This window comes from Vicugna pacos, chromosome 4 (genome assembly GCF_048564905.1).
Source record: "Vicugna pacos chromosome 4, VicPac4, whole genome shotgun sequence".
NCBI lineage: Eukaryota > Metazoa > Chordata > Mammalia > Artiodactyla > Camelidae > Vicugna > Vicugna pacos.
Genome location: NC_132990.1, coordinates 30,908,100 through 30,927,305, shown reverse-complemented (window position 1 = coordinate 30,927,305; position 19,206 = coordinate 30,908,100). Strand labels below are relative to the sequence as shown.

The following is a 19,206-nucleotide window of genomic DNA, read 5'->3' as shown; positions in this document are numbered from 1 at the left end:
CTATAAGGCAAACAATATGCTACTAGACAACAAATGGATCACAGAAGTAACCAAAAAGGAAATCAAAAAATACTTTGAGACAAATGAAAATGAAAACACAATGATGCAAAACCTCTGGGATGCAGCAAAAGCAGTTCTCAGAGGAGAGTTTATAGATATACAAGCCTACCTCCAGAAACAAAATCTCAAGTAAACAACTGAACCTTACCCCTAAAGCAGCTAGAAAAAGAATAAACAAAATCCAAAGTTAGTAGAAGAAAAGAAATCATAAAAGAGTAGAGCAGAAATAAATGAAACAAACTGAAAACAAAAAGAAAGAAAAGATCAGTTAAACTAAACATAAACAAAATTGATAAACTTTTAGTCAGACTCATCAAGAAAAAAAGGGAGAGGGCCCAAATTAATAAAATCAGAAATTAAAAGAAGTTACAATCTACACCACAGAAATACGAGAGATCATAAGAGGCTACTAAGAGCAACTATACACCAACCAAAAGGACAATGGTGAAAAAATGGACAATTTCTTAAGAAGGTACAATTTGCCAAGACTGAACCAGGAAGAAATAGACAATATGAGCAGACCAACTACTCGTGCTGAAATTGAATAAGTAATTTAAAAACTCCCAACAAACAAAAGTCCAGTACCAGACAGCTTCACAAGTGAAGTCTATCAAAGATTCAGAGAAGAGTTCACACCTATCCTTCTGAAATTATTCCAAAAAAAAAAAAATTGCAGAGGAAGGAACACTTCCAAACTCATTCTATGAGGCCATCATCAATATCACAAAAAAAGAAAATTACAGGCCAATATCATTGATGAACATAGATGCAAAAATCCTCAACAAAGTGCTAGCAAACCAACTCCAACAATGCAGTAATAGGACTATACACCATGGTCAAGTGGGATTTATCCCAGGGATGCAAGGGTTTTTCAATAGCTGCAAATCAATCGATGTGATGCGCCACAGTAACAAATTGAAGAATAAAAACCATAAGATCATCTCAATAGATGCAGAAAAAAACTTTTGATATAATTCAGCATCCATTTATGATAAAAACTCTCCAGAAAGTGGGCATAGAGGGAACATACCTCAACACAATAAGGCCATATGTGACTAACTCACAGCTAACATCACACTTAACGGGGAAAAGCTGAAAGCATTTCCTCTAAGATCAGGTACAAGACAAGGATGCCCACTCTCATCTCTTTTATTCAATATAGTTTTGGAAGTCCTAACCACAGCAATAATCAGAGGAGGAGAAATAAAAGGAATCCACATTGGAAAGTAAGAAGTAAAACTGTTACTATTTGCAGATGATATGATACTATACATAGAAAACCCTAAAGAAGTGACCAGAGAACTACTAGAACTCATCAGTGAATTTGGTAAAGTTGCTGGATACAAAATTAATATAGAGAGATCAGCTGCATTTCTACACACTAACGACAAAACAGCAGAAAAAGAAATTAAGGAAACAATACCATTTACCATTGTACCAAGAAGAATAAAATACCCAAGGAGGCAAAAAGACCTGTACTCTGAAAACTGTAAGACACTGATGAAAGAAACTGAAAACATAAACAAATAGAAACATATACTGTGTTCTTGGATTGGAAGAATCAATATTGTTAAAGTGGCCCTACTACCCAAGGCAGTATACAGATTCATTACAATCCCTATCAAATTACCAACTACATTTTTCACAGAGCTGGAATAAAAATGTTAAAATTTGTATGGAAATACAAAAGACCCTGAATAGCTAAAAAGATCTTGAAAAAAAAAGAACGGAGCTGGGGCAATCATGTTCCCTGATTCCAGATTATACTACAAAGCAGTAGGGTACTGGCACAAAAATGGACACATAGGTCAATGGAACAGGATAGAAAGTCCAGAAATAAACCCATGCACTTATGGTCAATTAATCTACAACAAAGAAGGCAAGAATATACAGTGGAGAAGAGACAGTCTCTTCAATAAGTGGTGCTGGGAAAACTGGACAGCTCACTGTAAAGGACTGAAATCAGAACATTCTCTAACACCATACTCAAAATGGATTAAAGACTTAAATGTAAGACCAGATACTGGCATAACATTCTTGGATGTAAATCACAGCAATTAACTTTTTGAACCAGCTCCTGGAGTAATGGAAATAAATGCAAAAATAAACAAATGGGATCTAATTAAACTTAAAAGCTTTTGAACAGCAAAGGAATCCATCAACAAAATGAAAAGACAACCTAGAGAATGGGAGGAAATATTTGCAAATGATGCGACCAACAAGGGACTAATTTCCAAAGTATACAAACAGCTCATACACCTTACTATCAAAAAAAAAAAAGCCACCCAATCAAAAAATGGGCAGAAGATCTAAACAGACATCTCTCCAGAGACATACAGATGGCCAACTAGCACATGAAAAGACCCTCAGCATCACTAATTGTTAGAGAAATGCAAATGAAAACTACAATGAGATATCACCTCACACCAGTCGGAATGGCCATCACTGAAAAGTCTACAAATGATAAATGCTGGAGAGGGTGTGGAGGAAAAGGAACCCTCCTACACTGTTGTTGGGAATGTAAATTGGTGCAGCCATTATGGAGGTTCCTTAAAAAACTAAAAATAGACTTACCATATGGTCCAGCAATCCCTCTCCTGAGCATATACCCAGAGAAAAATATAATTCAAAAAGATACATGCACCCCAATGGTCATAGCAGCACTGTTTACAATAGCCAAGACATGGAAACAACCCAAATGTCCATCAATAGATGACTGGATAAAGAAGCTACGGTGTGTGTATATATACAATGAAATACTACACAGCCATAAAAAATAAAACAATGCCATTTGCAGCAGCATGGATGGACCTGGAGCTCGTCATTCTACTTGAAGTAAGCCAGAAAGAGAAACAAAAATGCCATATGATATCACATGTGTGGAACCTTTAAAAAAAAAAAAGACACAAACGAACTACTTAACTTAGATGACTGACTTCTTAAACATGTGTAAGTACATTTCACTGTCCTTTATGATTGAATTACTGCATTCTGTTGATTCTTATTTTGTGGTTGGCTTTATCCCTTTGATTGATAACTATGTAAGTTTAAAAGCTAAGGCTCCAAATTTTTCTTAGAAACAATGAACAGTACATATATGTAAATTTAAAAAATATATCCAGAATACATAAATCCAAAGAGAAGAAAAAAAGTTAAATAAAAATTATTTGGAAACTTGGGGAAAAAAAGAATTGAGAAATTATCTGGGAGGATTATTATACAAGAGTAAATATATCACCATTTCTTTCTCAAAGAGAAATAGTCCTTCCTCTTATGTTAGAGCCTCTTAAAGAAACAAACGGTGCTGCCAGGCACCCCTCCACCCCCATCTCAATGCTAAATTGGCCACAGTCTCATATTCTAAGAAATCATTTGAACAGCAGTTACTTTTTTGTTGTTTTTGCTTTGGGGGGATAAAGTTTTCATATCACATATTCCAAGAAGCTCATTTTTGTTTGATAAGGGAAAGAGCTTTTCTTCCTTCCTTGGCTATTGGCTCATTCACTCGTTTGTTCTGCTTGAATCCTTTTTTCTTTTCTTTTTTTTTTTCTACGTAGTTAATTGGAACCCTGAAGAAAATGGTGAATGCTTGCTTGCTTTTTTTTTTTTAATATATCACTCATGATGTCTTATTTTTCATTAGGTTGAATTTGAAGATGGATCCCAGATAGCAATGAAGAGAGAGGATATCTACACTCTAGATGAAGAGTTACCCAAGAGAGTGAAAGCGCGTTTTGTAAGTGCGGGATAATCTCTCCTGGGGCCTGCCATTGCACTCCTCCTCCTCTCCCGCTGCTTCCCAAGCCCAGCAGGAAACACACAAAATCAAGTCGTTGGCTTGATTTTGAACAAAGCCAGTACAACTTTTCCCTTCTTGAGACCTAGCTAATCCAAACCTCAAATTTGACCAGAAACAGGGAAATCCGTGTAAATTCCTTATTTTTCTTTCTCATGAGGTCACATAATGCTTCTTTGTGTTGACACCTTTTGGCATACAAAAATAGTTACTGAATATGTGCTTTTTGCAAGGCACTGGGAACATACAAAGATACCATTAAAACATTTACAATCTTGCTAGTGCAAGCAACATTAAAAGAAAGCTTTCAGCAGTAGATTAAAGGGGACTCAGCATAGCAAACATCTAGTTTCCTAGCGCCTTGTTACACACAGTTCACCCATGAACAGTGCAGGGCTTAGGGGTGCTAACCCTCCACACAGTCACATGTAACTCATACAGTCGGACCCTCCCTATCCGCAGTTCCACATCTGTGAATTCAACCAGCCGCAGATCTTGTGGTACTGCAGTATTTACTACTGAAAAAAACCATGTACAAGTGGACTCATGTAGTTCAAACCCATGTTGTTCACAGGTCAATTGTATCAATTAACTTCTCTCTCAGAAGCTCATTAATGTTTGTGTCAATTTATAATTAAACTAAGCTCTCACTTTTATAACAAAAGTAACAAACAAAGCCTAAAAACTAGTTGTGGGAATACTAAAGCAGTTTTTTAAAAAAAGAAAATGTCATTAGCTTCAAGCCTTGCATATACCATTAAAAGACAAATAAACATGGACAAATAATCAAAACTGAAGTTGTTAAAAAATACAATTCACAATAACTTAGTTTTCATTATTGTATCATAAAATATTTACTGGACCCTGAAATGAAGTCAGTTTTACTCATTTAGAATTGCATCTAGTGCATCTGTGAAATGATAAATCCTAAACAAGAAAATTTGAACGAATGGGATTTTTCTGACTAAAATGAACATTTTTTTCTGAAGAAATGACATCCTTAATGTGCAATGCATGCTTATGATATACTTTACTGCAGTGATAGAGTGACCATAGATTAATTTGGAAAAAACGTGGGCTTCCTTAAATGTTCAGCTGTATATTCAGCTCCTCTCCGATCAGGTGAGATCCTGAGAACAGGGTAACTGCATCAGGTGTGAAGAAGGTCCTTCAAAGTGAAACATTCTAGAGAAGAGGGAAGTAACAGTATTGCTACCCGCCCACTGAGGAGACGTGGCACCCAGGGGACCCACACACCTGAGAACAGATTAACTCCCAGATAACGGACTACAGGCACAGGGACAGTAAATTATTCCTCTTGTAAAGACATCTGCTACACCTTCAAGAGATCTAAAAAACTTGGATAACTTGTCAGTGAAATCTCTCGAGAATAGCTTCCCTTTTCAAGATGTTAGAGGTGACTGCCTCTCATCCTGTGCTCCTGTATTCATGAATTTTCCCTCCTCCCCTCCCTTCTTCTGTCCTTTTTTTTCATTGGTTTGTTTTTGTTTTTTAAATTGCCTAGATTTAGAGGTTGGGAAATGGAGTAGGCAGCCCTCTGGAAGTCTCTCAGGCCTTTCTTGATTTCCTAATCCATATATGGTTAAGCATCCTACCAGCTGGGTCTTAACAGATTTCAAATACTATTTCTTAATCACATTAAAAGGAAGCCTTTTGCTTTCTGCTCTGATCACAATCTCTTTGTTCCACAATAGATTTGGCTCCAGTACCAGTATGCTTTCCCATGTAGCTTGACTTGAGCATACCTCCTGAGTTTTCTAAGGTCCGTTTCTCTGAACGATCACAGCAAATTCAATTCTTTTAATTCCCAGAGAAATTTTTTAATTTGGGGGGGGGAGCAGTGAAAAACATATAAATCACATAGCTACTCTGACTCTAACCTGTTAAGTTGAGCCTAGTAGGAAATCTCTTCAGGAACAAAATCCAGTTTGCTCACAGTCACTAAATCCAGTTTGCCACATCTGTTGTTACTGAGTCAAAGACGTACGTGCTCCTGTCATAGCAAACCAGCTTTTCCTTCAGGTTTGTATATAACCCTCTGGCCCCTGGTTAGTCTGTCTACAACTGCTATTTTTTTTTTCCAGTTGGTGAAACAAATCTAATTGGAAAACTCATTGATGGAAGATATTTTATGATTAGAGAAATATTTGGGGTTTTTTTTAAGGAGAGGCAGGCTGCAGCCCTTACCGGGAGGCCTTCGTGTTTTAATGACTTCTGCTCACCCGGACACACGCTGACTTGGGTAGAAATTTTTCAAGAGAGTCAGCAGTCCACCTCGGTGATTGTGCTGGGTTCTTTCCCACTAACTTCAGAAATGGCCCCATTACCTTTTATTGTCTCACAGAATAACCATAGCAACGGTGCATAATTAACTCGCGCTGCTGGTAAATCGGTTTTATTGTTGTATCTGAGCAGCTGACTTTTGCTGTTCTCACTCAGTGGCAACACTTCCATAGATGTTTTATTTTCTCCTTTGACAACTTTAGCACTTGTAAAAGGGAGACATTACTCAGAGGAAGTGCTCTGCCAAGAATGAACGAACCAAAAATGTTTTCTCCTAATGGCAGAGGGTGCCCAGCCCACCCCACAATCTCTTACTTCTCTTCCCGAGTGAAGCTAGGTAGCATCTGGGGAACCCATGGGGGTAGCCTGTCACCGTGGATGACTGTCTCATGAACTGGCAGGGAACATGTACAGCTTTGCACTTGGGTCCATTATTAGTTTTCAGGCTTAACTGTTCCATTAACTGTCTCTGCTTCACGACTAACCACATGTTTTCAAGCCTTAAAAATTGAACTCTGCCTCTGTCACCACCAGGGGAGATGGCCTCCATGACACAGTGAGGTGCACTGTGCGTTGGTGTCATCTGAAATGATCCAACTCCAGAAAAGCCAGTTGGGAACACATTTGAGGGGCAAAATAGTAGGGTATTAGGAATGAAAAATAGTGCTTTAATGTAGACTTTACCTGAGCATAACAGAAAAAGCCCACATTCCACCGCCCAGCTAACGCTTACTGAGCAGCGACTGCACTGGGCACATTGTGGTGTTGGGGATACATACAGTTCAGTACACAGTCCCTAATATCCTCACCTTCAAGAGGTTCAGTGAACCCCCTGATGGGGAGAGACTTCCCTGCCCCTTATCTCTGCCCCTGCCCTCATCTCTAACATGTAGAGTATGAGAGGAACGCAAAGGAAGGGCCAAGCCATGGCAGAGAAGACAATATCTTCCATGCAAAGGGAACAGTACATCTAAAGACAGAGAGGCACAAGCCAGTCAAGTGCGGCCAGGAACTGCAAATAATTCATTCTGACCCAAGCATGGGGTAGGATTATGCCCAGTTATGTACGTCCAGCCTAGGAAGCTTAGAAGTCATCTTGAAGGCAGTAGGGTTATTGAAAGACTATATAAGCAGGGATGTCATATAATCAAAGAGTTTAGAGAGCTTTCTTCTAGTGGTTCTATAAAAACAGACTGGAGTGCAGCATTTGTTACAGTGGTTCAGGAGACGAAGTGTGAGGGCCTGCGCCACGGAGTCATCAGGGTTAAAGAAGAAAAGATGGAGGGCGTCAAGGTACACGTAGCCAGGGTCCTGGACAGGGTGGGGACAAGGGGAAGATTACAATGACTTGGTTTCTAATCAGTGTAGCTAGAATTGGTGGGGATGCTGCTGCCATTTATGGCATATCGGAAGGACAGCGATGGAGAAGGAAGACTTTGAGTTCACTTCAGGACAGGTTCATTTGAAATGCCTCCAGGATAAACACTCTGAGATGCCTGCTGGGCAGTTGGACACACAGGTCTGAGCACAGAGGGAGGTCTGAACTGGAGCAAGGGATGTGAGCATCTTTGGAGTTGATGTCGAATTGATGTCATGGGTGTGGACAGACAGGCCTGGGCAGCATATTTAGAGAGGAGAAGGCCACCTGCGAAACCCCACGGCATCAGGGTTGAGCAAATAGTTAAGGGAGGGGAGCCCCTGAGACATCAATAGTGAGGAGCCGCAAGAAGGAAAGAGAGAAAAGAGCTTCATGCAGCGGTTAGGTGACAGAGAGGCACATACATTTAGGATAGAGAGGTGTCCTAGGAATGAGGATTCGAACAAGTGCAGTTTCAGAGAAGTGGTAGGGGCAGAGCCCCAGAGGCAAAGAGAAATGGAGGTGAGTTAGAGATGAGTGTTGAGACATTTGTCCAGTACCTGGCTGGGCAGGAGCCAGAGGAGAGGTGGGGGCTGAGGGAGACGTAAATGAGAGGCCTCTAGTCCTGCTTGTGTTGAGGAAGGTCCCTGGGGGGGGCACACCCCCCCCCCACCGACCGATTCAGGTCTTTGTCTGCTCTTGTGATGACAAGGGCCTGCCCTTCTGCAGTATAACACTGGCTACTCTTAGTCCACAGCCTCTGACATGCGATTTGAAGACACATTTTATGGAGCAGACATCATCCAAGGGGAGAAAAAGAGGCAGAGAGTGCTGAGCTCCAGGTTTAAGAACGAATATGTGGATGACCCCGTCTACCGCACGTTTCTGAAGAGCTCTTTCCAGAAGAAGTGTCAGAAGAGACAGTAGTCTACTTACACTGCTGCAGGTGACAGAACAACTGGGCCGGAAGTGGGGCGGTGAAGGGACAGGCTGGGCTGTGCCACGTGTTTCCTGCGGCAGGTGACAGGCTGTGTCTCTGACAGTGGAAAATTAGCCTCCCAGGACTAGTCACCAAAACCACAAAATACACATTATTAATTGGATACCACAATCTGAGGTTGTCTCCTAGTCTCGCTTCCACTTGTGAGCAGCTGTCTATGATCCCAAAGAATTTTTCTAAGTGGAAGGAAATAATAGTGAATCACCCACCACAAAAAGCCACTGCCAGAGGAGGTGGGTCCCCACATGTGGCTCAGGCCCCTAGTCGGGAAACACATGGAGGCCTCTCTCCTTCACCCTAGCAGGTGGGAGCCTCCATTCCCAGGTGGGAGGGTGATAATTTATATATTTTCCACAGTCAGGGAAGGACTCTCACTTATTTGTTTTAAATGGCAGTTTTTATAAAACATTTTTAAAACACGAATGGCATGTTTGGTAATGAGATTTACCCGTGTGCTATCTGTATTTCCCTTGTACAGAACTTTTACATTTTTTTATATTCCTTTTACTTTTGATTGTGTCTGATGAGAACTGAGTTGTTGGCTCTTGAGAAAGAATTCTTATGAATTGTATGGGAATTTTATATATTTAAAGAGGGAGATCTGGGGCTGTTATTTTTAAACACTTTTTTTCCATAATACTTATTCTGAGTAGATATTTATAAAATATATGTTTCTTTCATTATGTGTTTGTAAAATTAGAGTTTAAAATAAATATGCTTTGATGCATAGTTTTGAAGTAATATGATTTTTCCTTTTTAAAACAGCTTGAAAATGTACTAGTGTTTAAAAATAAAGATTTCCATTTTCTCCAATCCTGTCTTCTGACTTGCTTATTCTTCTAGGTTTCACCCTGTAGCAAACAGGATTTGTCAGACCCTTGTCCTCTCACTGACTTTTTACATGGCTTTGGACACACTGCCAGACATTTATGGCAATGCCACTGGGGATAAAGGCTCCCCTGTTTTCCCATGATGCCAGCTGAAGTGTTTTCCTCAGCTCTTTCTTTAGCCCTGGAAGAAATCTGAGCATCTGGAGTCTGGAGCTCTTTTCATCCCAGGTTTCTTGGTCCTCAGTTTCATTGGAAGGGGCTGTATGGATCCTCCAACCCCTACCATCACTTTATAGATGAGCAGTGGAGGAGAGGGGGGAACAACTGCCCAGGGTCACGCAGTCCTCAGTGATGCTTCAGTGAGCTATGGCTGCAGTTTGCTGTGTAACAAACAACTGCAAAATCTCAGTGTCCTGCAGCCAGAAGCACTTCTTTGCTTGAGTCTGCAGGTTGGCTGATCAAGGCAGGGCCGGGCACAGCTGAGCAGCTGTGCTGACCTCGGCTTGGGCAGCTCACATGTCTGCTCTCTGTGTTTCCCATTGAGCCTGCGGGACCCAGTGGGCTAGCCCAGGTGCATTCTTCTCAAGTCAATGGCAGAGGCAGGGAGCAGGAGAGCCTGGCTGAGTCAGCTCACTTTAGACCTGTCTGTGATGTTGGTTAACATTCTGTGGACCAAAGCTTGAAGCCAACAATTGGTGGGCATTTCAGAGTTTGGCGGCAGAATGTGTGGATGTATCGTGTTACCGGATAGAGTGAAGAACTGAAATTGTAATGACAAAGCCACAGTTAAAGCTCAGTTTTGCAGACTGCTAGCCAGCTGAGTCCTCATTTTCCAGAGTGCCTCATGGCTGAACTCTGAGCTGGGGAAGAGCCCACCAGCCATATTTTTATGAGGACTGAACACTCCACACCTGCTGCCAGTTTGGTCATAAATTTTATCAAGTAATCAAGCTTGCCTTTTCTATCTCTACGTTTTGAATGGAATTGACCTGCTCTCTCCACGATATGCCAGGAAAGTAGGCCTGTGTAAGGCATTAAGAAGAATTAATCTAAATAGGATCATTCATTTTGTACAAGTCTGCCTGTCAGCAAGATTTCTGATTGGCTGCCACAGGGAGAAAATCTGCAGAGTCCTATGTGATCTCAAATACAGCTGTTTTTTTTATAGTCTCACTTAACTAATGTTCCTATAACCAAGTACAGCTGTATGTGGCCTAAGCAAAATAGTGCTGGCCACAAATGCACTTTGGCTCTTGAGAAAGACACCTTTGTTTCACTGCATTCTGGATAAAGTCGTTGTTAGCTCAGACAGACCAGAAAAGCTTTTTCACTTACTATGTGACACCTCAATTGTAATTTTAATTCCTCTGCATTACACTAACTGCATTTTTAGTGTGTACATGTAGCATGAAATCAGTTGAAGTCTGTCTCGTATTAAAAAAAGAAACAAATTACTGGCTGTGACAATTCTAATATAATTCTAATTACAAGCCGTTTCTCTGGAGGTTAGAGAATTAGTATAACTACCTGGTATATTTCACAACATTTTAGTTCCTTTTTGTGTGTTGGAAATGAGAATGATGTGATTCTTGTCAGTTTACTTTTACGAAGGTACTTTTCTTTAGTTCATCTAGAGAGAAACTGAGAAGAAGCATCCACTAAAATATCTCAGAATACATTATAAAATGCTATTGGGTAATAGTATATGAAAACGTGAAGACAGAATACAAAAATATGTAGGAATGAATCAGTCTGCCACTTCTTCCTGTACCCATCCCATGTGAAGCAAGACCAGAATGTGTTCATTACTGTAAATGACCTGGAGGTCTTATGAGTAATCATATTGGAGGAGTATATGCTGCAAGATAACAATGTGCTTCATTTTTGCCTTTAAGTAAAAAGGATCTGAAATGAAACTATCTTCATTTTAGATATTAATCAGCTCCATAAACTCAAAGCTAACTAGAGCTCATGAGGCGTTCTCATTACATGTAGTAACTCGTTGGCTGCAAGACTCAACTGTACCACGAACTTCCTAAGAATTCAAATGCGCAGTCACTGGAAGTGTTACACATCCTCTTACCCAGCGTGCTGCTGGGACATATAGCACTGACTGGTGAGGAGAATGATGCCTGGCAAGTAGGCTGAAAACTCAGAAACCCCATGGTCCATCCTGAGAAGGTACTGGTCCCCTGGGAGAAATGGAACTTTATCAATGATATTAATGATCTACTGAGCATCTATTGTGTATATCCAGCCTGGTAGGCTCCTTAGTGGCATTTATTTAATCTCTCCAAGAAATCAGCAAAGGAAGTATCTATCATTCTCCCCTTTCAGGGAGGAAAACTAAGGTTCAGAGAGGTTAAGCAAATTTTGAATCACTCAACCTTCTCCATGCATGAAGAGAGGATTCTAAACCTGACCTAGTCAAAAGCACTGGACTGGGCAGATGACTCTGAAGCTCAAAAGGTTAGTACTAGAGATGTAAATGAGGAAGGCGTCTTCTTTACCGGTAGATGTTTAAATACATGAAATTTACCTTCTGGAAAAGGCAAAACTATAAGGAGAAAAAAGAGATCAGTGGTTGCCAGGGACTGAAGGTGAGGGAGGAAAATGACAACACAGGGTCAGCATAAAGGAATGGTTTTTGGATTGATGGAAGTACTCTTTATCTTGATTATGGTGGTGGTAAGAGAACTGTATGTCAAAATTCAGAGAACTGAACACAGGCAGATTTTGTAAGTATCACTGCAATAAACCTGCCTTAAATAAATAAATACATCTAGGGGAATGATGGGCAGGTAACTCGGAGAGAACATGTTGCATGAGAGTAGGGCGAGAAATGATAAAAAAAAAAATCAGAATCCTAGTGAATAGCTACCCACAGTCAAGTAGAAAAAGAGGGGCCTGTGAATGAGTACTGAAAGAGGCCAAGAAATGGGAAACCAGGATGCTGGGATGTCAAGGATGTCAAGGGAAAAGAGTGTTCCAAAGAGCAGGAGGGGTCAACAGGAAGAAAATGCTGCAGAGTCCAAGTAAGATCATGCAATTTTTCACTAGGAGGCTGATGATGCCCTTTGTGAGAGAATTTCAAGTGGTTTCAGAGGAGAAACCTATTATCATTCAAATTTGTGAGAAGAGATCAAGATGGCAGAATAGAAAGACATGGAGCTCACTTGCTCCCACAAATACATCAAAAATACATCTGCACGTGGAATCATTTCTACAGAGTAACTACTGAATCCTAGCAGAAGATCTCATACAACCAAAGCTGCAAAATAGATGACCATGTAACCAGGTGGGACGAAAGAGGAGAAAAAAAAAGGAATTGTGGATGGGACCTGCCTGCCCTGGGAGGGAACTGCGAAAGAAGAAAAATTCCTTCACCCTGGGAACCCCCAACAATGGCTGGGAGATCAGCTGGGACAGATAGGGAGCTTCAGAGGCTAAGGGGAGAGTGCATCAGCCAGACTGTGGCAGGGAGAACAGAGACTAGTATACATGGCCCTGGCCAACTTGCTGCACTCCTCAGCCCAAAATGCACATTTGCTGATATACATGGGGGCTGGGTGTTAAACTCGGGCTTCAGCAGACAGATCTGGGGAGAGGACTGGGTTGGCTGTATGGAGACAACTTGAAGGGGCTGGCTGCAACTGGGGCTGTGCACAGGATGGAGCCCAGGTCCACCAGAGAAGCTCCATTATTAACATGTGTGCGAAGGGAGGGGCCGGGTCCTGCCATAGCAGCTTCACTGTTGGCTCTGCCTCTGTGAGCTCAGGGAGCTTGTAAGCTACTGGCCACACATACAGACAGGGCTGAAATCTGAGATCTGTCTGACGAAGCTTTGCAACTTTGGCAGACTTATGCCATTGGTGCCTTTGTAAGCTCAGTGCATATGGCGCATCCAAGTGGATTAGTGGTGCTTCTGTGGCTGGGGCAGGTCTGGAATTAGCTGCAGTCTTTGCAGGCACTCATATGTGGAGACAAGGCTGGGGACTGCACTGATTTCATAGCTCCCACAGCCAGGCTGTGATAGCCACAGGGCAAAGAGGGGGCCCCACTCAATATCCAGAACAGGTCACCAGAACACCAATCACATACCCTATCAAAGGGATAATGGTCAGCACACACACGAGGAATGACATGGCAGGCAACCACACTAAAAGCAGCCTTTGCACCAAAAATATTAGATTCATACAGGCTACAGGGGGAGTCTCCTACAGAAAAAAGGCCCTTGAAGACCACAGTGACTAGCTGTTTCTCATAAATTCATAGTCAGAGAAATAAAAATAAAATGAAAAAGGAGAGGAACCACTCCCAATTAAAAGAACAAGAGAAATCCCCTGAAAGAACAAATAATGAAACAGGTATCTCTAGTCTACTAGATCCTGAGTTCAAAAAGGAGACAAAAATACTGAAGGCATTACAAAAGTCTGCAAAAATGAAGATCACTGTAACAAGGAACTAGAAACTATAAAGAGGATCCAATTAAAAGTAGAGAACCCATCTGCCAAGATAAAAGCTGAGCTAAAGGCAATAATTAGCAAACTTAAGAATGCAGAATAGACCTAAACAAGCAACTCTCCAAGGAAGACATACAAATGATCAAAAAGCACATGAAAAAATGTTCAACATCACTAATTATCAGAGAAATGCAAAGCAAAACTACAATGAGGTATCACCTCACACCAGTCAGAATGGCCGTCATTCAAAAATCCAAAAATGACAAATGCTGGAGAGGCTGTGGAGAAAGGGGAACCCTCCTACACTGCTGGTGGGAATGCAGTTTGGTGCAGCCACTGTGGAAAACAGTGTGGAGATTCCTCAAAAGACTAGGAATAGACTTACCATATGACCCAGGAATCCCACTCCTGGGCTTGTACCCAGAAGGAAATCTACTTCAGGATGACACCTGCACCCCAATGTTCATAGCAGCACTATTTACAATAGCCAAAACATGGAAACAGCCTAAATGTCCATCAACAGGTGACTGGATAAAGAAGAAGTGGTATATTTATACAATGGAATACTACTCAGCCATAAAAACCGACAACATAATGCCATTTGCAGCAACATGGATGCTCCTAGAGAATGTCATTCTAAGTGAAGTAAGCCAGAAAGAGAAAGAAAAATACCATATGAGATCGCTCATATGTGGAATCTAAAAAACAAAAACAAACAAACAAACAAACAAAAACAAAGTATAAATACAGGACAGAAATAGACTCATGGACAGAGAATACAGACTTATGGTTACCGGGGGGGGGGGGTAGAGGGTGGGAAGGGACAGACTGGGATTTCAAAATTGTAGAATAGATAAACAAGATTACACTGTATAGCACAGGGAAATATACACAAAATGTAATGATAAATCACAGAGAAAAAAATGTGACAATGAGTGTGTATATGTCCATGAATGACTGAAAAATTGTGCTGAACACTGGAATTTGACACAACACTGTAAAATGATTATGAATCAATAAAAAATGTAAAAAAAAAAAAAGAATGCAGAATGAATAACTGATCTGGAAGACAGAATAACAGAACTCACCCAATCAGAAAAGCAGACAAAAAAATTAATAAAAAAAAGCAATATATGAGACCTATAGGATAATATAAAGCATTCCAATCTATGCATAATAGGGATCCCAGAAGGAGAAGAAAGAGAAAAGGGGATCAAGGACATATTTGAAGAAATTATGGCTGAAAACTTTCCAGACCTAAATAAGGAAATAGATATCCAGCTACAGGAAGCACAGAGGGTCCCAAATAAGATGAACCCAAATAGACCGACACCAAGATATATTGTAAGTAAAGAGGCAAAAAGTTAAAGAGAGGATTCTAAAGATAGCAAGAGAAAAAGAGTTGTAAGAGAACACCCTTAAAGCTATCAGCTGATTTCTCTACAGGAATATTACAGGCCAGAATGGAGCAGAAAGACATATTCAAAGTCCTAAAAGGGAAAAACCTGTAAGCTAGGATAGTCTACCCAGCAAGATTATCATTTAGAATAGAAAGAGAAAAAGAATTCCTCAGACAAGCAAAAAGTAAAAGAATACAGCAATACTAAACCTATCCTAAAATAAATACTGAAAGGTCTTCTCTAAATAGAAAAGAAGCAAGAATTATAAGGAAAGAGAAAATCACAATTGGAAAATAAATCACTTAAACAAGCCAGTATATTAAAAAACATTGTCTGTGTAAAAATAATGACTACAATGAGCAGCAAAAAATAAACTTGAAGATATAAAACAGGGCATCAAAATCATAAAATAAGGAGGGAGGGAGTAAGCAAATCTCTTTTTAAGAATGTGTTTGAGCCTATATGACTACCAGTCTAAAGCAAATAGATATAGTAATGGGTTAACATATTTGAAAACCAGGGGAACCGTAAGTCAAAAACATAAAATAGATTCACAGAAAAAAAGAGGAAGAAGAGAATCTAAGCATAACACAAAAGAAAACCATCAAACCAAAAAAAGAAAAACAAAAAGAAAAAGGAACAAAGAAGAAATACAAAATCAACTGGAAAACAAGGTTTAAAATGGCAATAAATAAATATGCTTAAATGCCAATGGACTAAATGCTCCAATCAAAAGACACAGAGTGGCAAATTAAATGATAAAACAAGACCCTACAATATGCTGTCTACAAGAGATCTACTTTAGGGTGAAGGACACAGAGATTGACAACGAGGGGATGGAAAAAGATATTTCATGCAAATGGAAATGATGGGAAAGCAGGGATAGCAATAATTTTATCAACAAAACAGATTTTAAAACAAAGTCCATAAAGATAAAGGACACTATATAACGATAAAAGAATTAGTACAAGAGGGTATTATATACGTCAACATGTATGTACCCAATACAGGAGAACCTAAAGACAGAAAACAAATAGTAACAGATATAAAGGGAGAAACTGACAGGAATATAATGGTAGGAGACTAACACCCCACTGACATCAATGAACAGATCTATCAGACAGAAAATTAATAAGGCAATGACACAACAGAATAGTTATATTTAATTGATATTTTCAGGACATTCCAAAAAAACTCTTAATATTCTTTTCAAGCGCAGATAGAATATTCTCTAGGATAGACAGCAAACTAGGACAGAAAACAAGCCTCAGCAAATTTAAGAGGATAAAAATTACTTCCAGCATCTTTTCTAACCACAAAGTCATGAAACTAGAAATCAACCACAGAAAGAGAAATGAGGAAAAAAACAATTACATGAAGACTAAACAACATGCCATTAAAAAACCAATAGATCAACAATGAAATTAGAGAGGAAAGTAAAAAATACCTGGAGACAAATGACAATGAAAACATTACCATACAAAATCTATGGGATGCAGCAAAACCAGTCCTAAGAGGGATATAGGCATTCACAGCATTTACTGTTCACAGCAATATAGGCATTCCTCATAAAACAAGAAAAATCTCAAATAAACAACATAACCTACTACCTAAAAGAATTAGAAAACAAAGAACAAACAAAACCTAAACCAGCAGATGGAAGGACATAATAAAAATGAGAGAGGAAATAAATAAAACAGATTTAAAAAATAGAGAAACGTAATAAAACCAAGAGCTGGGTTTTTTTTTTTTTTTTTGAAAGGATAAACAAAATAAGCAAACATCTGACCAGGCTCACCAGAAGAAAAGAGAGAGGACCCAAATAAACAAAATAAGAAATGAGAGAGGAAAAATAACAGCCAATACCACAGAAATACAATCATAAGAGAATACTATGAACAACTATATGCCAACAAATTGGACAACCTAGAAGAAATTGACAAGTTTCTTGAAACATACAGGCAAGATTTAGACCAAACTCAGACCAAACTGAGTCAAGAAGAAATAGATAATTTGAACAGATCAATCACTAAATGTGAAATAGAATGTGTTAAAAACAAAAACAAAAACAAAAGCAACTCCCTGCAAACAAAAGTCCAGTACTGGATGGCTTCGCTGGGGAATCTTACCACATATATAAAGAACTTACGGTAAGTGATCCTTCTCAAACTCTTCTAAAAGGCTGAAGAGGAGGGAACACTCTCAAACTCATTCTATGAAGCCACCATCACTCTGATACCAAAACTAGACAAAGACACTGCCAAAAAAGAAAATAACAGGTCAATATCCTTGATAAATATAGATATTAAAAATCCTCAACAAAATATTAGCAAACCAAATCCAACAACACATAAAAAAGATCACACGCTATGATCAGGTTGGATTCATCCCAGGGTCACAAGGATGGTTCAACATAACACAGATCAACGTGTTACAACAAAAGACAAGATAAAAACCACAAGATCATCTCAACAGATGCAGAAAAAGAATTTGATAAAATTCAACATCCCTTCACGATAAAAACTCTTAAACAAAGTGGGTATAGAGGGAACATATATCAACATAATAAAAGCTATTTATGACAAACAGTGCCACAGCCAAGATAATGCTCAATGGTGAAAAGCTTTCCTGCTAAAATGTAGAACAAAACAAGGATGCCCACTCTCACCACTTCTATTCACCGTAGTACTGGGTTTAGGTTTAGCCTTAGAAACAAACTTGACTGAATTGATTTGAGGCTGTTTATATTCTTTACCTCTTTTAATATGAATATTCAAACATATCACTATAGAAAATTCACTGGGTGTTAGGCAGTATGTGATAACCGGTAATGAAATTACGTTTCTAAAAGCCCCCAAATTCTGAACTCACACAAAATAATCTGAGTCCCAAGGATTTTGGATAAGGGAGTGTGGCCCTCTTATGTTATACCCAGTACTCAGTGGGTAATACTCACTACTTACAGAGCCTTATTCATCTCTGTATTCCCCATGATCTCCCACACATCACAGACCCTCATTGAGCCTGGTTCAATGCCAGCCACTCCTTTGGTTGAATGTCACTCAGATGTATACTCTCACTGGGCTAGGGACTAACGGCACCTTAGTTTTGGGTACTGAATTAGTATCATCAGGCTTGAAAGTTACAGGACTGCTAACCAGGGGAAGATACGCTGCCAAGTGAGGTTAACTATGAACACAGCAGGGCCCCGAGGAAGGAAATGGTGGCATTATGCCATTCTGGTGGCTACTCATGGAAAGGACTGGTCAGGTATCACCAAAGGGTGAGAAGGCCCCTTCGCCAAGGCATTCTCATGCTACCTAAACAGGTTTTTCCTGTTTTGCTTCCCTGACTCTAGAGGACAAACAGATTCTTCCCTGAGGCTACAAAAAGGCATGGGATAGGCTATGTAGGGAGAAGCATTTCTTGTTTACTCTGAAACAGAGATTAGGACTCTGGGGGAGAGACTGAAGCCTGCAAGACTGGAAATTGAAATATCTGTCTAGTCCACAGAATGCCCTACATCAAGGCTTTGAGGCCACCCCCTGTGGGCTCTCAGTGTGTGACTTCACTGTGATATGATTATGAAGCTATTTATCTCTAGTTCCCCCACCCTGCCCAAAGCAATAATAAGGAAAAAGGGCCCCATAATCATTTCTGCGCATTTTGGTAACAAAGGAAATGGCTGTTGATGATAATAAAAACTGCTGTTCATAAATTTGCACCCTTTGTTGCCACTTATAAAAGAGACCTTGTATTGCAAGCTCATTAGTAGCTGAACTTCATTTTGTCAAAGGAAATGAAGTCAAAAGAGATTATGTTTCATCTTTAATATGGCTGTTCAACAACAATGCCATTACCCTGAGTTTCAGATGAATTTAATTGAACCTTAATGAACAAAATTGGTTGTTTTGTGCAATTAGAATCCCATTTAAATAAGTTAGAAAATGAAAAGGATGGGAAATGTGGTTGATTTGATTTTCCTCAAGACTGACT

General features: G+C 39.7%; 1 protein-coding gene and 1 long non-coding RNA gene across 7 annotated transcripts in view; one reads left to right on the top strand and one right to left on the bottom strand.

The window, feature by feature from the left end:
* KDM4C (lysine demethylase 4C) overlaps nucleotides 1–9,246 on the top strand; it is a 360,071-nt gene extending 350,825 nt beyond the window's left edge. For both annotated transcript variants that reach the window (XM_031676953.2, XM_015242581.3), the window contains 2 exons: nucleotides 3,704–3,796; nucleotides 8,268–9,246. In XM_031676953.2, the coding sequence (XP_031532813.2) occupies nucleotides 3,704–3,796; nucleotides 8,268–8,444 (270 nt within the window). In that variant the 3' untranslated portion in view covers nucleotides 8,445–9,246. The remainder of the gene's footprint in view (nucleotides 1–3,703; nucleotides 3,797–8,267) is intronic.
* LOC140696031 (uncharacterized) overlaps nucleotides 1–19,206 on the bottom strand; it is a 77,742-nt gene that overhangs the window by 18,639 nt on the left and 39,897 nt on the right. The window contains exon 1 of one of the 5 annotated variants that reach the window (XR_012071966.1): nucleotides 6,100–6,727. The exons of the other annotated variants lie outside the window; for them this stretch is intronic. This is a non-coding gene — a long non-coding RNA (uncharacterized lncRNA). Of the gene's footprint in view, nucleotides 1–6,099; nucleotides 6,728–19,206 lie in introns of those variants that run through there. 5 annotated transcript variants of the gene reach the window in all.